The 21,787-nt window shown below is 36.9% G+C and overlaps 5 protein-coding genes across 5 annotated transcripts; 2 read left to right on the top strand and 3 right to left on the bottom strand.

Moving 5' to 3' along the window:
• Window positions 1-763: 763 nt before the first annotated feature.
• Window positions 764-2,518, bottom strand: EAF01_011434 (uncharacterized protein; the record flags this gene model as incomplete). Its single annotated transcript, XM_038919691.1, has 3 exons — window positions 764-1,487; window positions 1,753-2,085; window positions 2,319-2,518. 3 exons carry the CDS (start codon window positions 2,516-2,518, stop codon window positions 764-766), a joined length of 1,257 nt encoding a protein of 418 aa, XP_038764901.1.
• A 1,911-nt stretch (window positions 2,519-4,429) lies between these two features.
• Window positions 4,430-6,050, bottom strand: EAF01_011433 (uncharacterized protein; the record flags this gene model as incomplete). Its single annotated transcript, XM_038919690.1, has 4 exons — window positions 4,430-4,740; window positions 4,798-5,377; window positions 5,430-5,722; window positions 5,774-6,050. 4 exons carry the CDS (start codon window positions 6,048-6,050, stop codon window positions 4,430-4,432), a joined length of 1,461 nt encoding a protein of 486 aa, XP_038764900.1.
• A 1,388-nt stretch (window positions 6,051-7,438) lies between these two features.
• EAF01_011432 (uncharacterized protein) lies at window positions 7,439-9,519 on the top strand (the record flags this gene model as incomplete). The annotated part of the gene is made up of 9 exons (XM_038919689.1): window positions 7,439-7,575; window positions 7,631-7,688; window positions 7,740-7,795; window positions 7,845-7,907; window positions 7,966-8,263; window positions 8,310-8,574; window positions 8,629-8,808; window positions 8,854-9,241; window positions 9,312-9,519. 9 exons carry the CDS (start codon window positions 7,439-7,441, stop codon window positions 9,517-9,519), a joined length of 1,653 nt encoding a protein of 550 aa, XP_038764899.1.
• Window positions 9,520-10,128: 609 nt separating this feature from the next.
• On the bottom strand, window positions 10,129-11,721 carry EAF01_011431 (uncharacterized protein; the record flags this gene model as incomplete). Its single annotated transcript, XM_038919688.1, has 4 exons — window positions 10,129-10,262; window positions 10,355-10,832; window positions 10,881-11,488; window positions 11,550-11,721. The coding sequence occupies 4 exons, from the start codon at window positions 11,719-11,721 to the stop codon at window positions 10,129-10,131; spliced, it is 1,392 nt and encodes a 463-aa protein (XP_038764898.1).
• Window positions 11,722-13,885: 2,164 nt separating this feature from the next.
• Window positions 13,886-14,998, top strand: EAF01_011430 (uncharacterized protein; the record flags this gene model as incomplete). Its single annotated transcript, XM_038919687.1, has 5 exons — window positions 13,886-13,986; window positions 14,079-14,240; window positions 14,370-14,593; window positions 14,651-14,765; window positions 14,851-14,998. The coding sequence occupies 5 exons, from the start codon at window positions 13,886-13,888 to the stop codon at window positions 14,996-14,998; spliced, it is 750 nt and encodes a 249-aa protein (XP_038764897.1).
• Window positions 14,999-21,787: the final 6,789 nt, after the last annotated feature.

The raw sequence follows: 21,787 nt of genomic DNA, 5'->3' as shown, positions 1-21,787 counted from the left end.
ACTTCTCAAAATCATAAATAGCTTCTGCGGCGTAAATGCTAGCCACTCCACGGTGTCTCGATACATGATTTGACAGGTCAAACAAATATCGACGATGATCAGATTAGGTGCAACATTGCTTCCCTTCAGACTGTGTATCGTGTGGAGAGTTGAGGACTACTGCCGTCTTTCGTTCTCTCAGATTCACTAATATACAATGTGAAGGAGTTCACATTACTGAAGAATAAACGCCTAGTAGTTCTTGATTTGACCAATTTTCGGCTGGTGGAAGTGATTTTAGTGGTAGAATGATAAAATTAATCACAGTTAGACATGGGAATCTTATTGTATACTTGTTAGTATTCGAGGTATTGCTTTCAGGGATCAAGTTCACAAGAACAATAACTCATAAAGAGTTATTGGATAAAACTCTCTCGTGGCGCTCATACTTTCCACACTTAAACCCTATTTTCTAGGAAAATCGTATGAGTCTGAATTTCCGCATTTTCACACCTCTTTCCACCAATGCTTATGGGAGCATCCTAGAATCAAAATCCATCGTCTCGCCCGTCACGATACTTTTGAAATAAAATTTGCCTATAAGATCATACACCATCATCTCTATTAACTTCTGCCCATTCATGGAGTAGAGGTGGGAGATGTGGGTCATCAAGTGTTTTCTCGTTCGATTTGACAAAGCGAATTGAGTACCCTGAATCCTTCCTTTGGTATAGAACCAAGTAGAGTTATTCCATCCATGATCTAATGGATGAAGCTTGTCCTGTCAGCTCTTATTAGGAGGTGTCGTGCTGGTTGAACACAACTTACCTTCCTCAACTCCAAGTGATCCTATTCCCAGATATACCTCTTCGGTTGTTATAAACGCCGTGGGATCAAAGCTCAATCCATAGACATAACTTAGTATCGCATTTTGACTTTTGGTATCTTTATCAACAGCTTTCAGATAGCTTCCACGGAGCTCCCAGGAAGGTGGAATACGAAGTCCGGGATATCTTTCTTTAGTACGCCCTTGATAAATAGTTTCGATGAAAGCATCGATCAAAGAGCTGCCTGTGATATATTCTCTGGAGTTGAGACCTTCAGGTTCCCATCTATGAATTGCCTGGAAAATTTCCCTTGCATCACCTGAACATTTAGTTTTAACTGAAGTCACCCTTGTGGAAAAAATACCGGTGACTTCCAAAGTGTTTGGCGCTTGATACAGTGTTACAGCAGAATAAGAGCATGCAGAATGGCTTCCCAGGACAATACATATCATGATACTCTTATCTTCGAAAGACCAAATTGGAACCCATGATGGTCCGTCTTGAAATCTTTGGATCAACTGAAAGTGCTGGAGTAGATGTAGCCGCTTTGTAACAGTGACATGACTGAGCACCGCACTCTTATACACCTTTGCCACAGGAATATAATAGTTGCACGTAATATCACCGGCAATTGAAGTCAAAACTAAGCCTAGTACTCGATATATCTTATCACGGGGGACACTATAGTTGCGATGCTTAGCCCATCTAAAAAGTCCCGGCATTTATTTCATGGGACCTGGCAAGACTCCAAGAGAGTATGACAATAATTGAGAACATATGTCGCTTGGTGTCGTAACCTTTCCTCCGAGCGCCAACGTTGCTTTTCTGAGAGCAGTGAAAGGAACAGAGGTATTACACACTATACTGATGATCCCTGACCACCAAGTAAAGTTTCATGTAGAGCCCTGACTCGACTAAACCATGGTCTCCGGAAGAAAGCTCTTACTGATGACCATGTTTTAGTGTCATATGGCAGATGAAAGTTTGAGTGTCTCCATTCCAGTAACTTGGTTCGATGGACGTATGCAACTCACCTCCTCCTATGTACTCGACCTGTTCAGCGAATGACTCAATAGTAGCTAAAGAGCTTACACTATCGTCGGATTTTTCGCCAAGCCAGATGATGGTTCGATCCGCGAAGGAGAAGATATTTCTCATGCGTCCGATTTCGTGACTTCGCTCGGGAACATCATTTTGATTGACACAGATAGAGTCTACCCATAATATTCGCTGCTTAACCGTGTACCTTAATTGTCTAAGTGTAACGGCAAGAGAAGCCCTAATTTGTATCGTCGAAAAATTTTCATCCAACACATATGTTGTGATTGGATTTTCGGTAGACCCCCAGATTAATGAAAGAGCTTCATATTTAGGTTTACTTTCTAAAAAAAATCGTGTTTTGGTAAATCATAAAGAGCACGATCACAATTTGGATCTGGATGGTCTCACGAATTTGGATTTCCGTTACAGTGTTTGAACATGTATCGTCCATCGCTTGTTTTCATGGCATACATGCCACTTGGAAGAGTTCTTTGTAGTTGTTCCAGTGAGAGTCTCTTGATTTCGCCAGTCTCTGTTGGTGGAATGACTAGAGGTACGTGAAAAATGCGGATGGAGATGTCGTCATCTCGTGCGACTGGCGTTAGATACAACAGTCTAATCTCTTCATTTTCTCTTCCTAGCTGAGTATAGTTGTAAGGAGCCATTCTCATTTCACTTAGAAGGAAAATCTTGTTTACGTGGTCAAATGAGGCTGAAGATGAGGTAGAGTCGGAATGTGCACTCCGGGGAGACCCAAAGCGCCGCAACGAGGGCAAAAAATCTCAAGAAATTGTTTCAAAATGTTTCGTTGATATTTAGAACATACATATATCAAGTTCAAAGCAATCTGCCTTTAATTGTGTGATTTCATCTCAATCAAGCTGATATGAGTTCTATTCATAAAGTTCTTGAATTTAGCTGACTTCTAAGTAGAAAATCAGTGCCACAATCAAGCCAAATCGGGTTCAACTGATGTGGCTGCCTGATTTCTAGAAGACCAGGAAATAATTTCACAGCCCCACTCCCCTTATTGACCTTCTTCGCTAGTCACAACCGAAAGCTTGGGAGTGAGTCCCTATCAAGATCACACGTATAAAACAACACGCTTCTTTCTCTCAAGAATATCATATAAGATTAAGTTCCATTGCATCAAGAAATAGAATCTCGTACCAGCAGTTATTTAAATAGTCACAACTATTTCCGGTACCCACAATGAACAAGAGAATTTCGGAATGACATCCATCAAAAAGCCATACAAGCTTAAGGTTTCTGAATCGACATTCTTTCTCTCCATAGTGGCTTCCTGTGCAATACATAGTCTTTACTTCGTATAGCAGACCTGATCCCCACCAATCCAGCTACCGGCTATATTTTCAATATCCACTCATACCAAGATAACTTCGCCCCCGAGAACTTTGACATCTCTATCTTTGCTTTGTCGTAAAATTTAGGCGAATGAGCTGCTTTCTCCAGCAGATCCCGCACAGCCCCCGCCGACAGTGATATCAGGGAATTCCATCACTACTGGCAATATGAGACCATGATTTAAAGTCGCCTCAATAAGCTTATCCATCGGAACGTTCGGTTCAAAAAGTGCTGTACGAGCTATCGGGTCAATTTCAAGAATATTTTTGAGGCTGCTGATACTAACAAGGCGATTTTGATGATTTGGTCTCGTGCTGTTTGTCGATCCGTGGTATACTCTGAACGATTCTTTTCGAATAAAGAGTGCTCGAACTGAGGCTGCGAAAGCCTTCACTGCTTTTTCATAATGATCCGTTCTGTGAATATCATATTGGTTGTAGTTATTGAAAATTTTGTGAGTAGTTTCCAAAAATTAAGAAGGAGGTTAACATTCCCACTCCGAGCGGGGGTTGATATGCAAGTAACACCAGTATGAAGGTTCACTTGCGGCTATAAAATCATGCAGAGACTGTGACGTATTTCAATGATTGGCTTGTTTGTTGTAACGAGTCGTTATAAGACCGCGGCTGGATATGCAGGAACACCTTGCCGTATCGGTAATGACATGCATGCGTCTTGTGCTATTCTTCCCTTCTATTTTAGGTAAATAGCTCTAGAATGAATCAAATACAGAATTTTAGTAAATGGATGAAATTATTTCTAGTAAATTTAGGGTAAGTATTTGATTGGTAAAAATCCTGGGATCCGAGATACTTGTTTGATGCTTGGCTGCGAGTCAAGCGTTGATTTTCATCTTGTCGGTAACTTTAGCGAATAATACGCCAATAAAGAATGTATAGATCAATATGAAGTTGCAATGAGCTTACAGTCTATGATTTTGAACTCAATAAAGAGGAGTGGAATGGATGAGAAATTTACTTGTGTGTAGACAACCTTGAACTCGAGAATAATGTTCAAACTCCTCATGCGTAAAAAGTTCTTTGTGATGAGTTTATGATAGACACCGTTATGAGAATCAATGTCTCGGCGTCTCTTTCGCTTTAGAGCATAAATAAAAGTGACAATGATAGATGCTATATGAACGAAACTTGAGAATAGATTTGTTTAATTGTGGAACAAATTTCTGGAGTATCAAGGAAGATTTAGTTCAACGTTATTTAATCAACTCTATAGTTCCATGCGCCAAATTTTATCTCGTAATCTTTCCCTGAATTAAGAATATCACCATCTTCAGGACCTTTTTGAGCTCTATCAATTCTGTCCTGTGTCGTTTTAAATAACAAAGGAAGAGGCATAGGAATACGGACTTCTTCAAAGGACTTTCCCGTTCTCAACATCTCTGCCAATCCCTTTGCCGCAAGCCAAATGACAGGCATACCATGGCCATTAAATCCTGCGATGATGAATTGGCCGGACTTTTGTGGAACGAGACCGATATGAGGGTTCGAATCGAAAGAGTATCCCATTACTATAAGGAAAGTTAGCATCTTTGATTTCAGGACGGTCGCGGGGCGGAGTAACTTACCACCAGTCCAAATACTCTCGATTTTAGCATCCGAGTTTTCCCATCCGCGAAAGGTGCGCTGCATAAAGTTCTCGTAGTATCTCTTTTCCATGGTCGCTTCAATCAACTTCCCATCATCCACATTATTATACCATTGATCTTTATGGGAACGAAATGTTGCTGAAGCTCCACCCACAATGATACTTCCATCAGGTCTAGGAATAAGATAATCGAGAATACCTTCTTCAGTGCGAACGATATAGGAATAGTCAATAGGAGGTATTGTAGCACCTTTCGGAACTGTAATATGGCAGCATATACCTTTGCATGGAATAATGTTCTTGGCATACTCAGGGAGAAGACCAGAAACATAGGCATTATTTGCGTGGACGACGTGCCGGGCTCGAAGAATTCCACGAGGAGTTTCGATCAAGTGATACCCATGAGCTGATTGCTTGATTGAAATGACAGGAGTGTTGGTTTGAAGGTTGACAGAGCCGGTAGCTAAGGCGGAGGCGAGGAGAGAGGTAATAAGCTTGTATGGAGACAAGGTGGCAGCAGTGTAAGTCGAACATGCTTTCACGCCTTTGACACCAGAGATCTGAGCTTAGTTAGCCAAGTAATATTTCCAACATGAGCAAGATTAAACTTACAGTTTCGGCATCTTTACCAACGGTAAATTGGACATCTTCCATGTACTTTAACTCCTGGTTCAGGCGCAACCGATCATAGATAGCCTTAGCCTCATCAGCAGCACTTTGGTTGTTCCATACATCACATGTTCTTGTCAAAGTGAAATCACAGTCAATTTTCTCGTGTAAGATGAGCTCTTTCAATGCTTGAACATGTGCAATCTCGAACTCTGCAATCTCAGCACCGGCTCTCACACCTGCTCTATTGATATATTTTGGGATGTGACCGTAAAGATCTGGTCGGAGATGTCCACCTAAAAATACTTAGTTTGTTATTGCTAAACGAAAAGAATATTTAGATTTACCGTTTCTTCCAGTGGCACCAGAACAGACAGATCTTGCATCGAGAATCATGACAGATAGCTTGGGGCAATTAGACGTAGTGTCATTCTTGACAAGATTATATGCCGTGGCTACTCCAGCATAGCCTGCACCAATGATAATGACATCAATGATTTCGTTGACTGGCAGAGTATCCGTACTTCTGTAATCATGAAGCTGATGCTTCTCAGAATGCCAGAAAGGCTCGGTGGAACCCTTGGCAGGAGTTGGGAGATTATGAGAAGTTGGTGGATTCGCCATAACGATGTTTCTTGAAGGTTAGCGGTAGACTATGGGGGTAGATGGCGCTCTGATGGAGATCAAGTCTTTGAAAGGTTTATATGAAGATATGTAGAAAGTTAACGAGTTCCAACTTTGAAGTTACGGTCAGCGGAGTAACTGTATAGGATAAGAAGATGCCTAAAATACTAGAGCGAAATAGTGCCGGTTGACGTGAGGAAATAAGTAGCAGTAGGTATTCAATCGAATCAAGAAAAGAGAGCAGAGTCGACAGATCCGGGTTTTAAAAGCTCACAGGGTGCTCAATGCAGATCTTAAAAGATTTTTTCTTAAGTATAAAACTGCAACAGCAGTGAATGATAGAAGAAACGTATCTCCGCGCCGCCGAGTTATTGCGTAGCTTTTCCCACCAAAACAACATAAACTTGATATCATTGTCCACTGTTTGCACCTAATTCTTCTATAGGAACGGAACAACAAGATGAAGCAAAATTCGAAGCAATACGAAGGTAACGGTCCTACCATATCTCGGTCTCAATTCTGGTATAGAGAGCTGTATACTTGGATAGACTAAATGACAAACGCACGACTATGTTGTTTGATGGCTTCCTCAAAAGATTTCTCGGAAAAGCTATTATGTTTGGTAAATTCATAGCCGTCAAACAAAATATGTGCTATAGTTTCACAATACCCTAATCGATTGCAGCTGTTCACATTCTCGAATTTTGGTGATGAAGCACTGATTTCAGGGGTAAAACCACCAACCCTAACCTTATCAAGTACTAGCGTATATCATAACCTTCAAACAAACCCTCAAGAACCACGATAATCTTATACAACCAGAGTACACAGGTGCACAAGAATTTGTTCTGTGAAACTTTGTGATCGCCAAGATGTCTTACACACTATGTTATTAAGCCTCTACTTGTCGTCGTTTCTTGTTATATTCTCTAGATTCAGACCCCGCAATGTTTGCTGCTTGGTCTGTAATATTCGGTCATGAAACCCCTATAGAGAAGAAAACCGTCGCTCAACAACTCGACCGTGATGTTTAATTGGTATCTGACGTGTGAAAGAAAAAAAAGGTCACGAGAACCAACTCACGATACACAAAATGATTTGAGCCTGTAGGTGCGGAGATAAGATACGGTTATCCAAGACATGTCAAATTCAAGTGGCTCTTTCCCAGTGGGAAGAGTCGGAGAGACACATGGGCAAAAACAGAAGGTACAACTTCTTATCGGAATTCTTTTACCTTGAACTTCCTCTCTTTGAATAATAGAGTCATGAAATCTCTTCATCTCACCAAACCTCTCATTTTGCATTGAAATCGTGTCCATTGTCCGGCCAAAGGTTCATATGTGTATGTCTGTTCAGTCAGACGCCTAAGAAAGTTACAATTGGTCAACATGTCTTCAAACGGCATTGCAGCAAATCGTCAAATCAACACTTCCAGCGATGAGCCATTAATTCATCCACTTAATGGAACATTACCGGAATTTCAAGATGGTGATCCGAAAGAGTTTGCTGAAGTTAAGGAATTGAGGTAACGACAAATAAGTATTCGGTTTCCACAATATTGGGCTAATCTCGTTTCGCAGGCGAGGTTTAGCTCAGAGGCATATTCAAATGATTGCTTTGGCTGGAACAATTGGGACGGTAAGACTCATAACACGTCGCAGCTGTACCTGGTGGATACTGATTTTCTAGGGTCTTTTCTTAGGTTCTGGGAAAGCTATTGCCAGAGCAGGTCCACTAGGAGCATTGTAAGTTTTCTGTCGACTTGATAATATGCGGCGCTTACTAAACCAATAGACTCGGATATACCCTTGTGGGTATACTTGTATCTGGCGTGGTTCTTTCTATAGCTGAATTGAGGTGCGTCTCCGTTCGGAGTCTCAAACTTGAAAAGATTTGCTGATATTGGCCATCACAGTGCTCTTGTTCCTTTAAGCGGAGGTATCATACGTCATGCCGAATATTTTGTCGATCCCGCTCTCTCATTCGCGAATGGTTGGAACCAGGTTTACAGCAACATCATTACGATACCTGCCGAACTCGTAGCCGCTGCCGTTTTGATTCAGTTCTGGGTACAAATCAATAATGCCGTCTGGATTATATGCTTCGGATTCCTGTTGGTCATTAGTAATCTTCTTTTCGTTCGGGTATATGGGGAGCTTGAATTCACATGTGCGATCTTGAAGATAATGCTCATTGTGGGCTTGAACATAATGGTGCGTCTGTTGATCAGCCGCAAAGGCTCTTGTTAATCCCTCACAGGCACTGATCATTACTTGTGGCGGTGGACCAAATGGTGAAACATATGGGTTCCGATATTGGCGCAATCCAGGGCCGTTCGTTGACTACCTAGGATATACTGGCGCTTTGGGGCATTTCATGGGCTTCTGGACCACTTTTTCGAATGCAGTATATGCCTATTCTGGAGTTGAAAACTTTTCACTTGCAGCTGCAGAAACGCAGTCACCTCGAAGAAATATTCCTATCGCTGCGAAAAGAATCTTCTTCCGAGTGATGTTATTTTACGGTATGAACTGATTTTTCCTAAAGTCCTGATTTTAATCGTTGATTCAATTCATAGTGCTCTCGATATTCATGATCGGTATGATTGTACCATCGAATGATAAAGAGCTTTTGCGATCGACAGGAACAGCAGCCCAGTCACCTTTCGTTATCGCAGCCAATAATGCAGGCATTAAAGTTGTTCCTTCAATCATTAATGCTGTTGTTCTGACTAGTGCCTGGAGTGCTGGTAATGCAGGTTAGTACTCCTACGACGAAAAATATCCTTGGCTGAATCATGTAGCTATGCTTGGTGGATCCAGAATGCTATATGGACTCGGTCAACATGGTCATTCACCGAAAGTCTTTCTCCAAACTAATCGCTTTGATGTACCATACATCGCCATTGGGTTCCTCAGTCTTTTCATTTGCCTTGGATTTCTAACACTTTCGAGCTCTGCAAGTGCTGTTTTCAATTGGCTTCAGGACTTTGTTGCAGTTTCTACTCTTGTCAATTGGATGATTATTTGCGGTGTATATCTAAGATTTTATTATGGGTGTAGAAAGCAAGGAATATCTCGATCAGCATTACCATGGAAAGGACCATTTCAACCATATGCTGCATGGATAGCATTGATCTCGTTCAGTGTTCTTCTCTTGACAGGCGGTTACTCCGTCTTTATCAAGGACCAGTAAGTCTTTGCCAGATTGAAAATCGATTATAATACATGAGACTATGACTAATGAGACTTTTCTTTTCAGTTGGGCTACGGAAACTTTTGTTTCATCTTACATCAACATACCCCTTATTCTCATTCTATATTTCGGTTACAAATACAGGCAGGACACTGTGATTATTCCATTGTCTGATATTCCAATTCAAAAATTTATTGATATCGCGAATGACAATCCGGAGCCAGAGGAGGATAAGGTTGTAGGATGGAAGAGGTTGAATATTTTGTGGAGCTAGGTGGGTCAATGTAACGAGGAGAGAAGGACTCGGATCTCCCGCACTTATTTGAAACGTACGCTGGGATGAGCAGGTAAATTAGCTGCTATGATTCAAGATACCGGAAACTTTTAGGGTTTCTTTTGGGCGAATTGGTCAATTATCTATGTAGCTACAACTAGAACAGTGAGAAAATTATATGTCGACTAGAGATTTAATTGCAGGTCGGGCTAGTTGAATCTCAATTTTTAAAAAAAGATTAGTTAATCAAATATTTCAGATTTCGTAATTTTCGTAGGCAAGATTAGAGCTACAAGATTTACGGCTAATCATGGATGATGCATAAGGTGGAGGAAAGAAGTCCTTATTATGAAGCAAATTACTACTCAGCCAGCTTACCTGTGTTAAAGAACAAGGCTGACAGAATAGAATCTTGTAGTACAAGTATGATACTGTTCTCCCTTGTAATGACTAAAATTCACAAACTAACAGCGAAACAGACTAGCAACCAACCTTTTCCACAACAGAAGCCCTTCAGGCGAAAGCGATTGCGGCAGAATAAAGCAAAGACATAACCCTGTTACCTAATATCCGAAAGAAAAGGAGTAGATACATGTTGAATTCTATCAATCACAATTGCTCATCTGCACCATCGAGACCCATAACCGCCTCTCCATTTGTCATGCGTTGATGAGCTAGTGCAGCTTCTCGGTTAATATTGTAGAGAGCTAAGCGCTGTGCAATCCAGTCATTCTTGGGAGCAGCTTTATTGACGGGAATGGAGTTGAAGTTGTGCATTTGTTGGGGGAATTTAAAGAATTGAATTGATTCTTTGAGGGTGCCGCTTGGAGATGACTTGGTGATGAGAGTGGTATTGATGGTATGGTTTTGTTGATAGGTTTTTGGTTCTTAAAAATGAGTTCTTTTTCGGCGGTGGGTGGAGGAAGTGCATTGGCGGCAATAGAGTTGTGGTCATGATCGTGATTGTAGAGCTCTAGCTCTGCGAGCTCTGGAAATCTGGCAGCATAGTAGGGTTCTGTATAGCCAGCAGCAGCTTCGGCTTCAGCTTTTGCCTTTGCCGCTTCTTTAGCCTCTTTGAATATAGCTTGGTTCGCTAGATTTCTTGCTGTCCATTCCGCGATCTTCTTTTGTTGGAGACGGGCAGTTTCATCTAGAGTGGCATATTTGGTAGGAAGAGCGCGGTTAGATTGGGTTTTGCGTGAATTGATATTGAATGAACGTGTGGTATCTTGAGTTCTGGGTCTGTCGAGATCGGTCGAGGCTTCAGCTTCTCTCATCTTCGCAGCTTCATTTTTGGAAGTCCATTCTGCAATCTTTTGTTGTTATTGAATGGTATATTCATTTGCAGTGGAAACACTGACAGAAGAACGTCGACGAGATGGTTTGGGTGAATCGGAAACATAAGGAAATCCTGATTTAGCAGAAAACTTCATCCCATGCTCAGTGCGGTCTTTATTCTTCTCGCGCTCCTTCTGCTCAGCAATATGTTTTGACATTCGCTCAAAGGGACCCATGTAACTATAATTCCACGTCTGATAATTGTGGGGAATGGGACAAGAAGTTCCGTAGCGTCTACGTCGACTATCTTCCCAGAATTGTTCTTGTTTGGTGTGGCCGCCGGATGTACGTAACACGCATTCGATACACAGTCCCTCCCAGGAATTAAATGCGTTTTTCTTGATGTTGATAATGTGCTTGCCAGATAGGATATTGAAACCGTGATCGGAAGCCTGTGGTGGACTAATGCACTTCCAGGAATTGACTCCTTCGCTCTCAAGGATATCTCTGATAGAACAATTTCTGCGGACGATAGATGGAATGACGAGATAGTCTCTTAATGATTTGTTATATGCGACCGTACAGGCACCGCCTGCCTCGCAGAAACCGTTGTAGAGATGATCGAGTGGGTCGAGTAGATTATTCGTGATTTCGCGCTCGAGGATTCGTGTCTTCAGACGAACGAGTTGCTCTATTTCAATCACTGAAATTAGCCAATACTCTCACGTCTACAAAACGAAAAAAATACTAACTCAAAATCCTATGCTCGAACCGAAATTCCGCACGTCCCGTCAGAGGATTCACCCCATGCATCTCCCCACTCCTCCACTCCAACATGAGAGATTTGGTGATCCACGCAAAGGCTTCGGCGTGTCGGAAGATGTAGGATGGACAGAGCAGGACCTTCATATCGTACAGGGACATTTCGTTTTCGCCGCGGGATGCCCATAAGTTGGAGAACCAGGGTCCGAAATCTTCGGTTTGGAAATATTGGAGGCTGAGGTCGAGGATGTGGTAGAGGGTTTGGATTCTTTCCTTGGTCGAACGTTGCGTGGGTGGGGTGTTGGGGTTGAGATCGAGAACACCGTGGAGGATTCGGAGAACGGTTTTCCATAGCGGAGATGTTGATATCGTAGAGGGTGAGGGAATTGGTGGGGGACGTGCGGAAATCGGAGAAGAGATCGTGGGTAGAGTGGTTTTTGAGAGTGCTGCGAGAGATCAGGAAGGTGGTAGAGGTGAGGGAATTTGCGCCGAAGACTTGCAGATGGAAGTCGCCGGAGGGGTCGATGATGATCTGGGGGGTGTTAGGTTGGGAGTGATATGGAGGGGAGGAGGAGGGTTGAGCGAGAGGGAGATGGACGGATGGGTTGGACTTACTGAAGACATGTTGACGATTTGGTGGGTATATACTTGGTAGGTTCCTGGTGCTTGGCGGAGGATTACAGGTGTAAGACGCGTGGTAAAGGCAGTTTACAGAGTTCTAGGCAAATAAATGGGTTAGTATCAGGTGTTATATCGCGTTGATGGTTGGGGATACGTGTGCGACTTAGTATAAGTTATGGCATCGGCATAAATTGTTTTACACAAGAATATGTGGTTGATCGGAGATGGAAGATAGTGGAAGAAGGTCAAAGATCGAGGAAGACTCATACTAAATACAGTATGACAAATGATACACAGCAGATTTGATACTTCTCATAAATGGCTCTACGATATCTTTATCTGTAGCGAAGCTTGATGCAGAGATAGTGCGAAATGAAGTAGAACATTGTTTGAATTGGATGGCTGATACAGTCTTGATCTATCAACACTAATCATCCAATTCATGATTATCGATGCAGCGGAAGGGATACGAAATCATAGAATTACTACTACCAACAAAGAGATGCAGTCGAGAGAGTCTAGAAAAGTAATAGGGGTAGGTAGCCGAAAGTGTCTGGTCCGTGCATTAACCCCTCGACCTTGTCTGGGCGTGAAGTGCAAGATGATCAAGTGGGATTATACAAATAATAGTATAGATTCTTTCGGTTTTAGATGAATCCAGAGTTAAGCTAATTGCAATAATGAAAGAGTTGTCCTCATCAGTGAGATCCTCACGTATATTTATCCTTTGAATGAGCAAAGCAAATCTAGGACACTCAAAGTATACCACACTACTAGCCATTCGTCGGATCATTCCATCCGTCTACTACTTACACTTCTTAATAGCACATCGTCATCCAAATAAAATATCATATTATCAGTCTCAATAGCCGTGATACATCCGAAATCTCCTCCACAACAGCATATTCTATCAACCCGGAACCTCTTAATTCAAACTCCTAGAACAGATCTAATGTGTAAATTATCACGTGACTGTATAACAATTCTACGGAAATCTCACCATGTTTGAGAGATCTTCTTGGAGTTCCTGAAACATCAATTCAATTCCAATTGACAAAGAAGTTCTGAAGCGCCAACTTTAGCGATGGCGATGAATTGTCGTTCGCTCCGTCTCGCATCCCATCAGCGTCATTTCTCTCTTGAACGACTGTTGCAAGAGCCCCATAATACCCAATATTCCATTTCCTCAAGAAACCCCTTCTCTCTATCATCAACCTTCGCAAAACTCGTAATTATCATCGTATCGCATCCAGCAATTGCATAGACCACAAGTTGCCTTCCTGCCTAGATTGCCAAGTCCACACGTGACACTTCCTCACGTGTGACATCGCACGTGCCTCAATTCTGCCTGCAAAAGCGGAGCTGCAGCCTGCGCATTCCGTGCTCATTTGGTTAAACTTGACGAAATGAGATCTCGAACGTGTAGCTTAGCGATGGGATGGGGATAGATTTGAAGATATATAGATGGTGATTTCGATCTGGTTTTGTGATGAGTTGTTAAGAATTGTATGAACAGTTTTGGTGTTTTACTTGGAATTGATTTGTTATTTTTTGGACAAAGTCGAGAGAATAAACTATTGTGTTATATTGCTGTTATATAGGTACCCATATACAGAGAATTTACCTCGAGAGATAGGAGTTGTGATAAATCATCTGAAAGAAGACACAGAAGACAAAATCAAAAGAACTCGATCATTCAACCACAATGTCTACCTTCTCCCTCTTAAACTCTTTCCCCGCCGAAATCCACAGTTTAATCCTCGAACAATGTCCTCCAAATGACCGTACCTGTCTCCGACTCACGTGGTATGTATCATCTACCCTCCCCCCCCCCCCCCCCTTTCCCATCACATCCCATCACCCCGCATCTACAAAATTAAACACTAACACTCCACAAGTAAATACCTCTACACCCTCTCACCCCCCAGATACCCCGTTTCCCTCTACTATTCCCCTATCCCCGAGGTTTTCTGCTCAAAATCTGAAGTATCCCATATTTCCCCTGGTGTTCACAATCAGCGCTTTCCTATTCGAAAATGTGGACTAGGAGCACAATTATGGTGAGTTTTCTTTTCATTCGATATAGCGCTATCAATTCTATTCCAATTCCAATTCCCATCCCATTTGTTCCCCTCTAGTAAACGAGAAGACTTGAGGCCAAACGATTAAAAATACTAACGAAAAAACAGTCATGATCGTTCCCTCAACTACATAAACCTCCTCCGCGCCTCCGAAAATCTTCCCCCTCTCACGCGAAAAAAATGTCGTGATTATTATTGTGGCGATCACTGTGAATGTTTTTCTCGGTCAAGAACATTACACCAACAGTTGCAAAAATGGATGCCGAAGGATATGAAATATTGTAGTGAATGTAGTGTTTTCACTAAGAGGAGGAAGAGCAAAAAGGGTCGATGTGAGTTCTCTTCTACGAAGTTGGGGTGCAGAGGATTGGAACATTAATAGAAGATAGGTACACATGGCCACAAGAAAAGAAATAGTCGTAATTCCCATATTACATCGAATCTTTGGACGAATCATAAGGGACATGGTGGTTATTATCATAAGTTGTGGAAGAAATGGTTTAAGTAAGTTTTATCTTCCTCCTCATCCTTCCCATTCCTGTCCTCACCTTCGCTTCCTAATACCCCTTCTCCCCCTAACACCCCCCAGCAACTCCGCCTTCGACAATATGGAAGCTCGTCTTCGTCTCGGCAAGCGAAACTCTAACTCGCGCTATAATCTACGGAAAGAATATATACCCCGTGCTAGATATTTAGATACGACTTGGTCGAGACACGAGCGAGGAAGTTGGGTTTGAGTCTGGTGTTGGGCTGAAGCTGAAAGGAGTATCGGTGTTGATCTTTGATTTGGTGTTAATTTCTATTTTGGGGGTCTGTATTTCATGAAGCGACAAGGGAATTCTGATCTTGATGAGAAAAAAGGGAAACAAGCGGGCGAGGGCGAGTATGAGCATAAAGAGTCAGAAAGAAGGAAAGGAAGAGAACAAGCCAGGACATCAACAAAATAATAGTGTGATCTCCCCCAGACTTCCATACACAAATCTGTACTTTCAAAACACCAAATAAAGTATGTTTTACCTAGTTCCAATATCACAAACCAACCCTCTCATTCTTCAACTGTATATTCCATTCCCTCGAATGCAAATGTAAAAAGCTCTTCATTTTCACCCATTTCCATCTCTCCATCTCTCCATCTCTCCATCTCTCCATCTCTCCATCTCTCCATCTCTCCATCTCTCCATCTCTACACCTTTCGCCAAACCTACACCACCACCACCGCAACTGGACAGCAGATCATATATCATCAACTCTCCAATCGTAAACAGCCCAATACAATATCAACCATCTCTAAAGATATAAATATCCCAAGCTCTAAATACAAAACAGAACAGATAGGACTTTCTCATACCAAATCGAAGAATATCTTACCAAGGGAAGGGAATTAGGTGTTTATTCATTTATTTGTTCATCTTGTCTAGTTTTTCGTTTATAATTGGTTATGGATATATAAATTGATGTATTGTATAATTAGTAGAGCTTCAGCTATCTAGCTATAGATAGACTGAATCGATCATGAATTTGATAAAGGTATATTTTTAATCTACCTAGTACTCACCATCAACTCATCAACCCATCAATTATCCAACCATGCAATCATCAAATCACAAACTCAGCAACTCAGCAAACCTCTCAAAACCCGCAGAATCCCCATATAAAACCAAATACCATGCTACATTATATTACTCATAAAGTATACCCCACAATCAGATAGACATACGCACATACATATATACACATTTATTAAAATCACAAATACATACATATCTCTATTTGATTCGCAACTATAGCAAGGAGCAGAAAAATAACACAATATACGGAGTACATCACCTCACATCACATTACAGCACACCTCCAACAAATCTTACCCCAAAGTCGAATACTCGGCGAAATAATTGAAGATGCATAGTACAAGTTAAAAAACACTTATAACTTCAACAATTTTCAATAAAGCGAGCTAAAATTAATATAGATAATCTATACATATAGATATTCACATATATATATTCATATAGTCAAGTTACATATTTATACATATTGATATTCACCTAGTAAAATTACATATACAGTTACTATATAATTACAACTACTGACTACTTATCAAAATCATACTAAAATTCATCGAAACTTATAGGATATACTTTTACTTTTTAAATCATAATGTCGATGGTATATATAAACAATTAAATGATTAGATTAAGAATCAAATGAAACTTATTAAAAGTTATATAATTTATTTTTCATAATTTTCTATACTGAAGAATGATAAGTTAAAATTGAAAAAAACAAAATCTTTTCAAATGCTAAAATTTGTTAGTAAAATAATTAAAAAATCATAATAATATAATCAACTTCTATTATAGGCGAAAAATGAGTAGATGTCACATGACTCCTACTATAGCTAGTATTTATAGTACAGTTTAGAATTGACAATCAATTCTAATCTATTAAACTCTATCCTCTACGTGTACGTGAGTGCTTTCTAGAGCCTCTCTTCCCTCTCCTCCTTCGAAGGCGCTATAATATAGTAACATTTCTACGATATTACGAAGACTTACTCTATAACCCTATTACCTTTAACTCTTTTATACTATCTGATTATAATATTACATTATATATTAGAATAAGGATTTCAATAAGTTTCTTAAATTAATATAACAATTATATATACTAACATCTATATCTAGACTAATCTATAATGAGAAGGATTAATTTCCATTAAACGTAGTTATGATAGAAGACGATCTACATGACAATAACAACATTACAGGCTCTCCTAAGCATCCTATAGACCGGATATAAATCGTTAGTATTAATAGGATAATAGATTATATAATCTTAAAAGGAGCTCGATTCGTAATCCTTATATATTAAATGAATGAATCTTATAATTAAGATTATTAGGAGAACTAATTAACTCAAATTATTATTTATAGTAAAACTTTTGTTGAGTTCACTTGAAGGGGGGGGGAGATCGTCGACTCGAATTACCGTATACACACTATATAGCCTATATAAAATGAATAATATGAATTAAGATAATTTAGAATAAAGTATAATTCTTTTTATTATTGAATTTGAAAGAACTAAGAGTGAGAAGGGTCTATTCATTATACGAGAATGAATAGAAGTGGGTTATTCTTCTACTCCTTTATAAAACTTGAATTATAAAAGATTAAATTATCTTCTTAATGAGAGAATAGTAGCTTAAAGCTTATAAGGCTTTAATTTCAATATATTCTCCTAAAAATATGAATAAAGGTTGAATTCGTATAGAATTTTTAAAGCTATTTTATTAAATAGCTATTTATATTATAATAGACTCTTTAACTTTATAATCTTTTTCCTTTATTCTTTTGAATTAAATGGATTAGATCTATTAAAGATAGTAGATAGGGCTTTTTTGACTTAATAATTATATAAAGGGGGCGTTTTATATTATAAAGTGAAGAAAAAGGATTTAATAAAAGGTTCCTAATAGAAGGGGGGGGTAGTAAAGTGGTTTTTTTGTACGAAGAGGAGGGGAACTTTGAATTCGAAAAAGTATATTAAGCTCTAAACAAAATGTAATAGATGTAAATTGAACTTGTTGGGACAGTGATCATGTGACTACGCTAGCGTTGACGCTAGCGTCTTCCGACACTACAGTAATACGTTTCGTAGCCCTAGCGTTTAGAACCTCGAGCAATATAACAACAGTATGAACCATAGTACTATATTGGCTTCACCATCCCCATGGTGATACCAACAGAACTATTAATTTATTGAATTTTATAAATGTAGTAGTCTAATTTATAAATCAATTAATCCATTCAATTCTAAAGAAATCAATTGTAATCAAAAATTTCTTTTTAATATATTAATCGAAAAAGATAATATAAAGAATATAGTATTTTAATCCTTTATATAGATTATATATAAATATAATCTAGTATAATCTTATTTGTTTTTTCGAAGAATATCTCATTAAATAGCCTAAACTGTTGAAAGTATGGTTCACGTGAGTGCTAGAGTAGGGGGAGCTAGCCCTAATTAGTACTAGTAAAAAGCTCTAACTTATATCAGAGCTTTTTCTTTTATAGATAACTTTAATACTCTTAATATAATTGCCCTACAAATACCCTTTTATTTTACCCTATACTTTTTATTGTACCATGTAAAGAATTATATTTGAAATAGGTTATAAACCCAGGTTTGTATTTAGGTTAGAATTAAAGGAGGAAGTGTATAAGGCGTAAAGAAAAGACAAAGGCTAACACTTGAAAAAGCAAGAGCTATCAAAATTATTGAAAAACAAAAGCCTAATTATAAAAAAGTTGAAGTAAAGGTTACTTATTATTGAAATCCAAAAAAACCTTAAAAACATAATGAATTGAATTATTTAGTGATATATATATATATATATATTTATTATCTATTCGATAGGTATATTTACTTTCTTAAAGTCATTTATATTTATATTTAATGAAAACTTAAATTATATTAAGAAAAAGAAAATACGATTTAAAAGGGAAACCTATAGGTTAATTGAGATTACATATCAAAACAAATTCAATAACAATATTATCAATTGTATTAGAAAATCGACCGTTATGGTAAATAAGAATGACAATAGATTATCAAAGATCTTGATTTTGATTAAAAGAATTGGTGACAATGGTTTAAGATAACACAGCTTTATATTATATAAAAAGATTAGAATTATATTATTACTAATAATATAACTATATATAGAATACTCTATATTAATGTAGGAATAACTAAATTCAATAAGGTAATATATAAAATAAAAAAAGCCTAAGTTGATATAAAACTTTTTGTTATTCAATATATTAATAATATAGATAATAAACTTATTGAAGAGATTATTAAATTTAATGTAAAATGAGCTAAGTTAGAAGAGAAGTATAAGTATATTATCTTTTAAGAATTATAAAACAAGTTTATTTGATTTATTATATAAAAGCTTAAGGATAATATTACAATTAAAAAAGACTGATTTGAGATTTATTTTATTCGAAAAGAGATTATTAAAGTAGAAACAAAACAAAAAGATATATTAATTGAGGATATTATCTTCAAATTCTTTATTCAAAACCTTTTAGAACAATTCAACATTATTATTAAAGCAATTATGTTACGGGAGCTGCCTCTAGGATTATGTGAAAGTGTTTAAAGTTCTTTCGAGGTGGTTTAAACTAAACTTCAAATAGGAATTCAATAAGATTATAATTAGTTACAATTCTCATAACTATAATAATGAAACTAATAATTATTCTTAAGTACGAAGCTTTATATTATAATGAAACCCATTCCCTTATATAGATCTTTATTCTTTATTATCCTATTGATTCTATTATGTCCTACCAGATAGGAGCAGTGGGATCCAGTGGGAGTCCCTAATCCCGTGACTTCCTGATCATGTGATGCGGTATGTTGGATGCCGTCGTAACAAATTAATGCTCAGAACCTCGATTTTACAATTAAGTTTAAGAAGATTTGTATTGTAGATAAAATAATTGTTTTAAAAAAGGCTATTATATTGAATAGTAATAAGAATACAATAATAGCTATAATAATATAAAGCTAGAAATACCAAGATTGTAGGGGATTTAATGAAGACTATTGTCAAAGTTTTAATTAAAAACCACATAGCTCCAACAAGTCTAAAAAGTATTTCTTTTATAACAAATCTGATTATATAACACACAATTACTTATACAAAGAGAATATCAAAACTTATATTAAGGAGAATCCAATGAAAAAGTTCTTTTTCCTACTCAAGAATTGAACTTCATTTAATTAAAGAAATCATAAGTCATTTTTAAACAGCTTATCCTTTTGCCCTATATATAATCACAATTATATTATTACAAAAGCATTAGATGAAAACAAGGTTTATCACCTTCTAAATAAGTCTACATATATATTTTTTTATAACAATATTAAAAAGTGAATTACAAATACTAATTGTTTATCACATATAACTAATTAATTCCACCTTTTATTTAGCTTAAAGTCATTTCTAACACTAAAAAAATAAAGATTAGGAAGAGAGAATTGATTACAAAGGAATACAAAATAATGAAGATTAAATAGAATGAAAAGTTATACAAATTGAAGGTATTATATATCCCAAGGCTAGAAGTAAGTTTATTATCTACAAAATCGTTTTACAAAGAGTTTAAAGTTAAAGAAGCTTTTAATAACAAGAAAATATACTTTCATAAAAATAAAAAATCTTACTATTTATAAACAACTTCCATAATATTTACATAATTATTAATACTATCAAAAATAACTTCGACACTATATTTCCAATTAAAAAATAGAAAAAAAAATTCTAATAGAATTAAAAGATATTACATATAATAAAAATAAAATGAATTAAATGGAAACTTAAAGATAAAATCAATTAAATTAATATTAACTATAATATCAATATTTTGAATATATAGAATATAGAATCTTAAATAAACTATATTTTGTAATGATATTAGAAAAGGATATTAAATTACTTGTTAATCTAGAACCTTATAAAATATATACAATAATTAAGATAAAAAAACATTATAGTATTATTCTTATAGAATATAAAAAATGATTATTAGTTCTCATTTTTTTTTAATGTTTTAGGGCTATTTTCAGTATCTTTTTAAAAGAAATAGTACTTTATAGAGATAATATGTAGTTAAATAAGAAAGATTTGAATAATATATTTAAAAAAAAAGAGTAATATTATTATAAAGCTCGAAAAGTGGAGAATTTATATAAAACAAAAAAATGGCTTCTTGGTAGAAGCTATATAAACTAACAATACTTTAGAAATTGAAAAGGTATTATAAAAATAATAGGATAAGTTGGGTATATAATGATAATCAATATGTATATATACCTCGAACCAAAATGGTACTATAAAGTATATAATTTAAACAATATAATTAAATGTTCAAATAATACTAAAGGATTTAATTATATCTATTGAATTTTGGAATTATATAATTGAATTAGATATATATATAAGGAATAGAATATATATAAAGCTGTAAGTAAATGAATTTGAAGTTAGATAATATTATGATAAGATTTTAGATATTCAATAACAAGATATAAATATATTAATAAGGAAGAAATAGATGTTATTATATAAGGTATAAATTGGAATAGTATTATTAATTGTATATATTAAAATGTGGGGATTAAAGTACTATTTTTATATTAATCTAATGTTTTATTTTAGTGGTGTTTGTTGAGATAAGCTAATAAATTAAATAAAGATTAATATATTTATTGAATATAATGTTTATATAACAAAGCAATTATGAATATATATTTCTAATAGATATATTATAATAAAAACGAGTAATTATACGTTTTTCAAAAGATTGTTAGGTAGGAAGGTTGATTTAAAGTTGTACTTAATTACTTCAAGGAGGGATTTTATAGAAGGATAAGGAATACAGAATATTTTATTAAATCAATAATTTGTAGGAAAACCTTAGATTTATTTTGTTGCAAGTATATATATA

Source organism: Botrytis porri (genome assembly GCF_014898465.1).
Source record: "Botrytis porri strain MUCL 3234 chromosome Unknown BPOR_021, whole genome shotgun sequence".
Classification (NCBI taxonomy): Eukaryota; Fungi; Ascomycota; class Leotiomycetes; order Helotiales; family Sclerotiniaceae; genus Botrytis; species Botrytis porri.
Note: the sequence above shows the minus strand (reverse complement) of the source record. Positions and strands in the feature narration are given on the sequence as shown.